Source organism: Hylobates moloch, unplaced genomic scaffold (assembly GCF_009828535.3).
Source record: "Hylobates moloch isolate HMO894 unplaced genomic scaffold, HMol_V3 SCAFFOLD_19, whole genome shotgun sequence".
Taxonomy (NCBI): Eukaryota; Metazoa; Chordata; class Mammalia; order Primates; family Hylobatidae; genus Hylobates; species Hylobates moloch.
This window is the reverse complement of record NW_026652294.1, coordinates 46,502,069-46,513,701: the sequence shown is the minus strand read 5'-3', so window position 1 is coordinate 46,513,701 and position 11,633 is coordinate 46,502,069. Positions and strand designations below refer to the sequence as shown.

Sequence of the window (11,633 nt, the reverse complement as noted above, 5' to 3'; positions counted from 1 at the left end):
TTCTTCAGGTGAGATAGTTCAATAACATGAGACACAAGTCTTCAAGACGTTATTTCTAAATATTTTCTACTGAGAATAGGAAGAAATGAATGATTATCTTTAAAAATGCCAAAATATTTGTGTTGCCAAAAGTCCCAGTGATTATTTTTAAAGTGTCATTTATTGTTTTCCCAATTATCAAAATAATATGCCTTTACTCACTAAAGAGAAAAAATATAGAAAAGTAGAAAATATGATTTAGCCATACTCCTATTACTACTTTGTCCGTTTTAACAAGATAGAGGTTATAATGTTCTTACAAGTTTATATTATGCTTTTTAGTATTGACATTAAATAGTAGACCCAAATCATGAAATATTCTTTGAGATAAAGTATGTTAGTGGCTCTAATGGAAAACAGCTTAAATTTCTAACAATAAATTATGCATGAAAGAACATTATGTAGCAGTTAAAATGCTTTTCTCAAAGACTATTCCACAACATAGGACCCCCAAATAATATTAAATTTTTAAAAGCATAAAATATAATGGTATGTATATTATAATCCAGATATACTATCATTGAACAAAATCTTTGAGTGAATCTCTAATTGTTTAATAGTATCACTTACCAGAAGAAGAATTAACGGGTAGAGGGGAACTGATTATTTTAATATATATTATCAAACTGCTTTCCAGGAAATTTCTACCAATCCATAGCCCCACCAGTAATATATGAAAGTGCCCATTTTCTGCTCTTATGCCAGCTCTAAATGTTATGCATTTTCATTATTGCAAGTTTGATAGGCCAAAGGTAGTTATTTCATTGATTTAATTTGTATTTTATCATTAAGCTTTAACATTTTTTCTTATATTTGTTGATCACCTGTATTTTCTCTTTGGAGGCTTATCTGTTCACGTGACTAATTTTAAAAAGGACCCTCTAATACTGTGTTGACAATAAATTTTCGAAAAATGGTGCTAGCTGCGCTCATCAAAGCGTATACTTCTAAAATAATTTGTATAATTTGCACATCTTCAAACATGGAAAGTCTTCTTTCAATGGAGGAGGGTGGAATGGGGTTGGAGGGCCCATCGCATAGCCTGAGGGTTAGAGGTGATCTGAGCCCATTCAGAAGCCTGGTCAGAGGCTAGTAACCACCTGAAATGCTCCGTACATTACTATGGCAACTGGCCTAATCTCAGCCCCATTTTTCTATTTAATCAAGAAAATTCCATGTCCTAAGATGGTCTCATTTGATGACGTCACTACATCCTGAAAGGGAATCATAACATATACACAGGAGGCGTTTCATGATACAGACTAAAAAACTAAAGTTTTTGGTCTCAAATATTGTTTATTTTAATTTAGTGACAGCAGTGATGAAGCAGCCTATTTAAGAGATAAGATGGTCATATGGTTTGGATCTGTGTCCCTGCACAAATCTCAAGTCAAATTGTAACCCCCAATGTTGGGGGTGGGGCCTGTGGGAGGTGATTTGATCATGGGGGTAGATCCTTCATGAATGGTTTAGCAACCATTCCCTCGGTGCTGTTCTCAGGATAGTGAATGAGTTCTCTGGAGATCTGGTTGTTTAAAAGTGTGTGGTACCTTCCCCCCTTCTCTCTTGCCCCTGGACCCATCATTTAAGATACCTGCTGCTCCCTTGCCTTCTGCCATGATTGGAAGCTTCCTGAGGGCTCCCCAGAAGCAGAAGCCACTATGCTTCCTCTACAGCCTGTAGAACCAGGCGCCAATTAAACCTCTTTTCTTTATAAATTACTGAGTCTCAGGTATTTCTTTATAGCAATGTGAGAATGGCGGAATACAGATGGCATGTTCACCTTAAAACATTGTGTGTCCTAATGGTGTCTCTTTAATTGGCCTTCTTTGCTTTGCATTCAGAATTATCTCTTAAAGTGGTTGTTCTTAAAGTGTATAATGCATTAAAAAAAAAAATAGGCAGTGGTTTTGCCATTGCTGAAGCCAGTCACAGATTTATTGATAGATGGCTTCAACAGATGAAGTAAAATATAAGTCAATATATAAATAACCACAGTAACTCAACCAGTGGGTTATAATCATAAAAATTCAGTGCGTTCTAACATAAGGTCTTACCTGAAGAGGGGCTTCAGTCTCCATCAAAGCCCGCTCCAGTCTTTTCTTCACATCAGTAAGTGCATTTGTCTCTCCAATCATTTCATCCAACTCATGAACGATTTCAGATTTCCAAAACCCTATGTCATTGACACGTTCTCCCAGATTTTGGGCTGTGTCTGCCCGGGTTTTTCTTGTTTGTTGATATTTGTCTTGAATCAGGCGAGATGTATCCACTCTTAGTTTCTCCGAATTATGTCGGGAAGTGTTGGACTCTTGATAGTTGGTTAAATTGGACCTGTACCAGTCATCCGGTGTGTATCTTGGGAAGAAAGTGGTTCTGTTGGAAACAAAGGGAAGTGTGGTATTCTCGGACACCCTCTGTGATATGGTGCAGTACGGGGCCACGCTTGGGGAATTGGAGGTGACTTTGTAGTATGTGCTCGGTCTCCAAGGAAGGCTCAGGCTACGGGTCAAATTGGAGTGGGGAAAGTGGTCCCTGTAGCTTGAGGCCATGGTACTGATGGCTGGTAGAAAGTTGGCTGGTGTTGGTCTAGGGTGGGCGTAAGTTGCCGTCAAAGTACAATCTACACGTTCCATGATGCCAAAACACTATTTGTAAATCTCTCCTGTTAAAAAATAAAAAGTAAAATAAGACAGTCACATAAAATAATCTCTGGTGAAACATACAGATAAAAGGCCACATCTGACTTAGTTGCAGAGGCCCCAAACACATTAGATGCTTGTTCTCATTTGTTATCCACATTCACCATTGATAATATATTCCAACAAAGTTTTTTTTAAATCTCTATGTCTCTAGAATGTATTAAGATCACATTTTTATTGGCCATTTGAACTTTTGAATTTTTGTGAAAATTATGAGAGTAATATTGTCTTGTTGTAACAAATTCAAATTAGGAGCCTAAACTATGCATCTTAATCGATAGGGATTCAAAATAGATTTCTCACTTGAAGTCAGGAGTTCGAGACCAGCCTAGCCAACAAGACGAAATGTCATCTCTATTAAAAATACAAAAATTAGCCAGCCGTTGTGGCAGGTGCCTGTAATCCCAACTACTCAGGAGGCTGAGGCAGGAGAATCGCTTGAACCTGGTGGCAGGGGTAGGGGGCAGATAGATTGCAGTGAGCTGAGATCGCACCACTGCACTCCAGCCTGGGCTACAGAGAGACTCCGTCTAAAAAATAAATAAATAAATAAATAGACTTCTGTCTCAAACCATGATAGACTAATAAAACTAGACTTAGCCTCTTATATCTAAAAATCTAGACAAGAAACTACTGATTTCAGACATTGGACAATGGACAGCACAGGACTCTGAGCCATGAGAAAAGAGAAACTAGGTGAGCCCACCTATTTACTGGCTATGTGACACTGGGCAAATTACTTAACCTCTCTGTGCCTGGGTTGCTTCACTTAGAAATAATAGGGAATAATAATAGCACTTCCTTCTTTGGACTGTTGTGAGCAGTGGTAGCAGCAGGGGGTTGCTTGGCAACTCCCCACCCCTGCCCCCACAAGTCATCCTAAATAAACACTCCATCTGGATAACAATGGTGTAGTTGATATGCAAACGCAGCTCGAGGCAAGTACCTGGATCTCCTTTCCTGGCAACCTACAACCTGTAAGCACCTCCAATGTATAACAGAAATCCTAGGGAAGCCATGGGGTTATGAGGGCTAAGACAATGCTAAGTATTTAGAAGGCTTAGCACAGTGTAGGACACATAGAAAGTGTGCAATAGAGCTTAACTTTTTAAACTGCTACCTCAGAGAAGTAGATAAAGTAAAAGAAAAGTATCCTTCCTCCCTGCAAAGGTGAACTCCTCAGAAGTAGCCACTAAATAGTTCATTAATAGTTGTATCTTTCCAGATTTTTCCTATTCATATACCAACATGTGTATTATTTATATTTTATATACCTCTACCGATATACCATCTGTACCTATATATAAAGCTTTTTAATACAAAAGCTGAATTATCCTAATCATTGCATATATCATTGTAGATCATGTTTTTTTTTTTAACTTAAGTATATTTTCTGGGCCACTCCCCCGGTTAGAACACACAGATCTACTTCATTCTTTTTACCAGTTCCATTGTCTGAAACTTTTGGTCATTATTATTCCAGAAAGCCAAGGGTGCCACAGACCATTACATATCTTTTAGCATTTAAATGTCATTCTGTTTTGGGGTTAATGTCTATAGACTTTTTTACTAAAAAGCAAAAATACAATCAGATCCAATTCTATGCACTGCTCAGAAAAACAAAAATTCCTTAGTGACTACTTAAATAGCTATGTCTTGAGGACTTTGGTACCCAAGTACAAAATAATCTATCTGTAGAATTGCGTTCAAGTCAAAATCCACACAGATCACATGATAAAATAGCTGCCCATGGCCCTGTGCTTATAGAACCCTAGTTCTCTTTCTGCTAAATTCTTCCTTCCTACAGCCCCCAAACACGTTATACTGGCCAAACTTACAGACTGATGGTGAAAACAAAAGCCTTAGTTACCACTTGCAGTTCTTTGCTTCAATTTGAAACTTAAACATTACTTTTTGAAAAAGGAAATTTAAAGTACTGAGGCCTTAGGGTTCTTAAAGTTGTCTTTAGTTCCAACCCCTTCCCCATGTCAGATCAATAAATAATCTGGTTTACTTCTAGCAAGAAACTTCAAGTGGTGATGGACCACTCCTACTGCAAGCTCCACCTCCCAGGTTCACGCCATTCTCCTGCCTCAGCCTCCCAAGTAGCTGGGACTACAGGCGCCCGCCACCACGCCTGGCTAATTTTTTTTTTCGTATTATTTAGTAGAGACGGGGTTTCACCGTGTTAGCCAGGATAGTCTCAATCTCCGGACCTCGTGATCTGCCCGCCTCTGCCTCCCAAAGTGCTGGGATTACAGGTGTGAGCCACCGCACCCAGCCAGTCAATTCTTAAGAAAGCATGTGCAGCACATACTAAGATCATTAACTGATGCTATAAATATCTCATATTCGCAAAGAAACTGAGCAAATTCTTTGGAAAAATGACTGAAAATAGCTATGGAAAAATCCCCTAAACTAGGCAATTGCTTATTATACATTTAATCATGATGTTTTGGTTTGAATGTTCCCCTCTAAAACTCAGGTTGAAATTTAATTACCATTGTGCAGTATTAAGAGGTGAGACTTTTAAGAGGTGATTATAAGGGGTCTGACCTCATGAATGGAATAATGCCATTATTGTGGGAGTGGATTAGTTATCACAGAAGTGGGCTCCTGATAAAATGATAAATTCACCCCCGTTGTCTCTGTCTCTTTCATTCACTTGTCCTTCTGCCATATTATGATGCAGCAAGAAGACCCTCATCAGATGTAGCCCCTGGATCTTGGACTTCCTAGCCTCCAGAACTGTGAGCCCAATAAATCTCTGCCTTTATAAATCACCCAGTCTCTGGTATTCTGTTATAGCAGCAGAAAACTAAGACATGCGCCCAAACAGAATTTTAAGAAATGAGACATGGGCTACAAAATCAAATACAATGTTTGACTAGGTGCACTTAATTTACGGTCAACAGTTATTTACATACTGAAAAAAATGCTAGAATAGTCTTCTATAAATATTAACATACTAAATATAGAATCAATCACACAGAGATTTTAAGAACCGGAAAGCTCCATTTGCAATCCAAAAGTTGGCTTCATATTGGGTAAACATTTTATTAGCATATTTAAGCAAGACTTGAAGATCATAAATATTTTAAAGTACAAAAATCTACAGACCATTTTCTGCAGAAGACACAAGTTTACATGACTTGCCCCGCACCCTGCCTTAGATCAAGGGCAAGCATAGGCTTGAAGGGCTCACATACAAACCCCTTTAGTTCCTTTGTAGCTACTTAATTACGGTCTCAAATTGGAGCGGAAATAAAACAGTGCTGCCAATACACTAACAAACACCAGAAGTAGAAGAAATCATATCAGACATCAATGTTTAATTTCTCTTTATGCATATATTATATAAGAATACAGGAAAACTTCATCTCTTCAAAAAAAAAAGTTTGGTTAAGGAACTCTATTCATTGATGGTATATAAATTATCACACATTGGAGACATACATGGTGGTATCCAGTAAAGTTGAAATGGCAAATTACCTGTGACGCAGCAATTCAATTTCTTGGTATGTACCTAGAGAAATTCAAATATGTTTACGATTAGAATGTACAAGAATTCCTTTCTAATATTTTTAAAGGGAGCAAACTAAAAGTCCATCAACAGGAGGATGCATACATAATATGTGGTAAATTCATGTAAGAATCACCACACAACAGTTCAAATGAATGACCTGGAACATGTACAGCATAACCATTCTATCAACTTAAAAAGTAACAGTAGGCCGGGCGCGGTGGCTCATGCCTGTAATCCCAGCACTTTGGGAGGATCATGAGGTCAGGAGTTCGAGACCAGCCTGGCCAACTTGGTGAAACCCTGTCTCTACTAAAAATACAAAAAAAAAAAAAAAAAAAAATCGGCCAGTTGTGGTGGCAGGCACCTGTAATCCCAGCTACTCAGGAGGCTGAGGCAGGAGAATCGCTTGAATCCGGGAGGCGGAGGTTCCAGTGAGCTGAGATCATGCCATTGCACTCCAGCCCGGGCGACAAGAGCAAGACTCGGTCTCAAAAAAAAGTATACATTGGTTTGGGATAAACATATGAGTAGTAACAGTATAAAAATATGCAGAATATGTTGGTTAATAGGGATAGGGAAGGGAGAGAGGGGAATGGGATTTCCAAGGGTTATATAAAAGACCTCAATTGTGCCTGTAATCGATTTTTTGTTGGTTTAAGTTTGTACTGGGTACATGGATTCACTCCTGGGTTCACTCTACTTATTGTGTGAAGTATTTTATTTTAAAGAAGAAAAAAGTGGAATATTTTGTCAGTTACCTCAAAACATTTTCGCCTATTAGTAAAACTATATATTTTTTTCACAATAATCAAACAAATAATTTTACCCATTTCCAGGATGTTTATTTCTCTACAATACCATATACATCCAGGAGAAAACATAAAGGGGTTTGGTCTAAACTACCCAAACACAAGCAAAAGCTTTGCAGCCAGAGCTAAACAGAAACGGCTTTGGGCGGTGAGAGAACAGCTTTGATCTGAATTTCAGGAGCTCTGTCTACAAGACCAGGTGATTGAACTCTCCTCCCCGCGGCTGCAGATCTGAAGGCTTGGCTGTTGAAGCAGAGGGGACGAGGAACAGCGTGCGGGGCGGCCAGCACCGCAGTGGAAAGGCACAGCGCTGCTAACGGGTAATAATTAGAAATAAGAAATTAAACGAATTAGCACAGTACCGGGGGTTTGGATGCCCCTTCCGTGGTTCCACATTTAGAAATAACTTCTCAACCCTTGAAAAGCATCAGAAAGGTAAATTACGAGGAAATAGACGTCTGGGTGGGAGGTGCCTGTGGATTTGTACGGTTTTCATTTGGAAAGAAAAGTGAAGATAGCGGGGAGGAATTGCAAGGTGTCCGCGACCTCCCGCGATCCTGAGGCCAGAAGTTGGAATCCTGATTGGCGAAGGGGGATCCTTTGGGGTCTTTCTAGAGGCAGGCTGACTCGAGACCACTCACCTATCGGCGGATGCCCGGCGAGGGGCGGTTAGGGGCGGTGGGAGGAAGGGGTCGCAGCCCAGACCAGTACGGCCTTGGCCCCGCCTTTCCTATCTGTGACATCGCAGCGCCTGAGGGCCACTCAGCGGCCGCCCCGGCCGGCTCGCCGGAGCTGATTGGCCAGTTATAGGAGAGGCGGGAGCTGATAGGCCAGGAGGGAAAACATTCGGGCGGCGGTTACTATGGTCGCGCTCACGCTTAGTAATCCAGGCTCCCCGCCCTCTGGGAGACCCGCTTGGTTTGGGAGGTGAAAGGGGTGAAGAGTAGCCCAAGGGAGAGGCCTCGGTGATTTCCCTGCCTCTCCTGTGAAGCCTGATTCGGAACTCTTCCAGCTTCAAATAACTTGGCCGATTCTAAGGCACATCAGGGCTACCTGGAACCTTAACACCTGCCTAGGTGTTGACAAGCCCCCACCTTTCCTGACAAGCCTCTCCTCTCTCCAGCAGAGCTTCTCCTGTGACAGAATTATCTAGTGTTCCTTCCCTCCTTCCTCACTCTAAGAAAATGGTTTGGGCTTTCCCTCTCTCTCTTCAGCAAATACTTCCGCAAACAGCAGCCCTTACTGTTTCTTCCAGGTGCTGGCCCACATTTTTACATACATACATCATTGCTCATCCATGCAACCTCTTTCCAACCCTGTAAGAGGGGTTTATATTGTACAGATGAAGAAACTGAAGTTCGAGAAGTTAGCTGACTTAGACAATGTGACTCAGTGGCAGAGCTAACACTAAAATTCAAATCAGTCAAACTTCAAGGCATCTTTCCATGAGGCAGCAGTCTAACCGTGTGAGCAGCAAGAGAATTCACTGAGTTACTTTGGTAACTAGTAATGCTAAAGAAAATAAAGCCCTCCGTTAATTATTTTTGGCTTTTCTGGGAATCACTGTGTGGCACTCCACCCCAGGCTGAGGCTGAGGGACTTGCCAGGATCAGGCAGGCTGCTCGGCCCCTAAGAGACCTCAGTGAAGTGACTTCAAGTTGGGGGCTGGTCCTCAGCTTTGCCAATTCAGACTCTTGGTTATGCCAGTGTCCTGGGTTTATTAGCGGCTGACTCAGGCCAACCGAACTCATGGGAACCTAATCTAGAAAAGTTGGAATGCTGCGCCAAGTGTTTACATTAAGCAGCACCACCCCTCTAACTGTGGAGATCAGCCCAGGGTATTTTCCCCAAGGAGGAAAACCACAGAAAACACCCAGTGCTCAGAGGCTACTCATTTGCCTGGACACAAGACTAGACAAGGCTCCCATACCCCACACCGGGGCACTGCAAATCCTGACTCGTTTTCCCACTATGTTCCTTATCAGCAACTTTTTCTACATTCGGCCTAAGAAACATTTCACTCTGAGCTGTCTTTTTTTACTTTTTTCTCATGCACAGTGTTCTGCATTTTGTATTTTCAGTATTCAGGACAGGCTTTGCAGATGCCTAGAATCTGCAGACAATGCAGCAAATGATGCCATGTTTGTTCTTTGGGCCAAAAGACTGGCAACTGTTCTAAAGTAGATCTAATTGCCCGCAAACTCTTTAAAGATGATGAGCAGTCTTTGTGCTTTGCACACATCAAGATGCCCAATAGCATTGCTAATTGAAGATGAAATTCATTCAATGTCTGATTTAAAAATAAACAGGTGAAATTATAGCCGAGTTTGATATTTTCAATGATACATTGAATCAGTGAATTTCAAAAACCTCCTGATTAAAATTTCAGGTTAAATTGATCAACTCTGTTCTCCACAGAAAAGATTGAATGATGTTTTGGAAATAATTTAGATACCCTCTCAAAAAAAATTGTTTCATGATTATCAAGTATTTTCCGTAAGTAAGAGGTTAATGCTCACCCTTCAGTTTTACGGTACGATAGAGACCTCCTACAATGCTTATAAAAAAAAAATAAAGCAAAACCACTAGGATTCAGCTATTCAACCTTACTTTCTCAGCAGCTCCACAAGTTCAGGAATGTGTGTTTCAGTTCATCTCTGTATCCCTGGCATGGGGCTTCCTACCTGCCATGAAAGAGGGACTCAGTCAATGCTTGTTAAATGAAAGCATGAAGTGTGATGTTTAGTGGGGTAGGAAACTATCAAAGATACAGAAGTGGAGAAGCAATAAAGCAGACTTTGCCTATTTTATAACTTTGCCTTAGTCACTTTCATAACTTGAAGTCATTTTTATAACTTCCTTAGCTGCTACATTTTCACTCTATTTAGAGCCGCCAAACCTCCTCTCCAGTCTTTCTGAGTCTTCCTATCACTCAACCATCACCCTTCATCAAGATGCTATCAGCCCCTTTCAGCTGTCTGTCCTTATCAGAAATCAAGTGTGGGCCTAGTCCACCCCTGGACTTCCACCCCCGTTCCCATCCTCACAGTGACTCACGTCCACAGCCTGCTTTCTCCATTTCTCCTCCAGCACTAAAGTTAATCATTGCATTCTTCCTATTCCCCTGACCTCATCCCAGGCCTCTCTCCGCCTCACTCACTGCATACTAGCTACATTGGCTTTTTTTGTTTGTTTATTTTTGAGATGGAGTTTCACTCTTGTTGCCCATGCTGGAGTGCAATGGTTGTACGATCTCTGCTCACCACAAATTCTGCCTCCCAGGTTCAAGCAATTCTCCTGCCTCAGCCTCCCGAGTAGCTGGGATTACAGGCATGCACCACCACGCCCAGCTAATTTTGTATTTTTAGTGGAGACGGGGTTTCACCATGTTGGTCAGGCTGGTCTTGAACTCCCAACCTCAGGTGATCCGCCTGCTTTGGCATCCCAAAGTGCTGGGATTACAGGTGTGAGCCACCGCACCCAGCCTACACTGGCTGTTATTCAGGTTTCTTGATGCTCTAAGCTCTTTGCCACCTCAGGGCCTTTGCACATGCCTTTGTGTCATTCCAGTTTCCAGTTATTTATTTTGTGTGATTATTTAATTAACATCTAAGGTCCCTTCCAGAATATGAGTGTCAACAGGGGAGGGGCGGGGAGGGAAGGAAGCAGGGCTGTTTTGCTCACCACTGAAAACTCAGCAGTTCACCTGGTGGTGCTGAGGAGGGCAGAGTACTGTGAGGAGGCCCACTGCACCTCTGACAGCTCCTAAGGGGGATTAAAACAAAAGCACAAAACCAAAAACATCTCTCCCACAGCTGAGCTCACAATTCAACAGAGGGATTAGAAGCCAGACTTTCTGGTTCCAAACCCTGATGTGGATGGTGAGAGGAAAGCTCCCGGCTCTGTCACAGCTGCTCCAGTGTTCCCAAAACCCAAATGTTCTGACAGGAGCCCCCTATACATTTATTTGATGTCCTTGCTACGTGTCTGGCCCTTTGCCAAGTGCTGGAACGGAAACAAAGTGGGGTCACGACCCCAGTGGCTCCACCACAGCGCTGCTGGTGAGATGGGGAGCAAGTTCATTCAGGGATGAATCTTATAATTATCCTCTTCCAACCTTTGCTGGTTCCTCAGAGTTTGAAAAAGGAGGTCTCAACTCAGATCAGCATCCAGAGCTCTCCACGATCGGTCCTAGCCTGGCAGTGGAGCCCCGTGTCCACACTCCCCGCTCCCTGATCCCAAATATGAGTGAACACACAACCCTGCCTCTAACATCCTGTGATTTTTCTGATCCCTGACTTGCTCATGCTGTTCCCTGTACCTAGCATCTTCTTCCTCCTTAATATTGCCCCAAATTTATAGAATCTACTCGTGTTTTTATGTCAATGTCAAATGCTACCTCCAAAATAATGTTTGCCTGTCAAAATTAATTTATTTTCCCTGTGTATATTTGTGTAGCGTGTACAATCCACTTGACGTTATACTTATTTACTGATGTTTCTGACTCCATAGACTGAGCAGTCCTTGCATCTGCACACAGAAACACACACCCCACCA

The 11,633-nt window shown here is 41.7% G+C and overlaps 1 protein-coding gene across 1 annotated transcript in view; it reads right to left on the bottom strand.

Moving 5' to 3' along the window:
• LOC116458375 (tektin-3-like) overlaps positions 1-7,795 on the bottom strand; it is a 23,767-nt gene extending 15,972 nt beyond the window's left edge. Inside the window, exons 1-3 of the mRNA XM_058431152.1 lie at positions 7,439-7,795; positions 6,234-6,267; positions 2,097-2,415 (exon numbers count right to left, since the gene is read on the bottom strand). Of these exons, the coding sequence (XP_058287135.1) occupies positions 2,097-2,415; positions 6,234-6,267; positions 7,439-7,472 (387 nt within the window). The 5' untranslated portion in view covers positions 7,473-7,795. The remainder of the gene's footprint in view (positions 1-2,096; positions 2,416-6,233; positions 6,268-7,438) is intronic.
• Between the last annotated feature and the right edge of the window lie 3,838 nt (positions 7,796-11,633).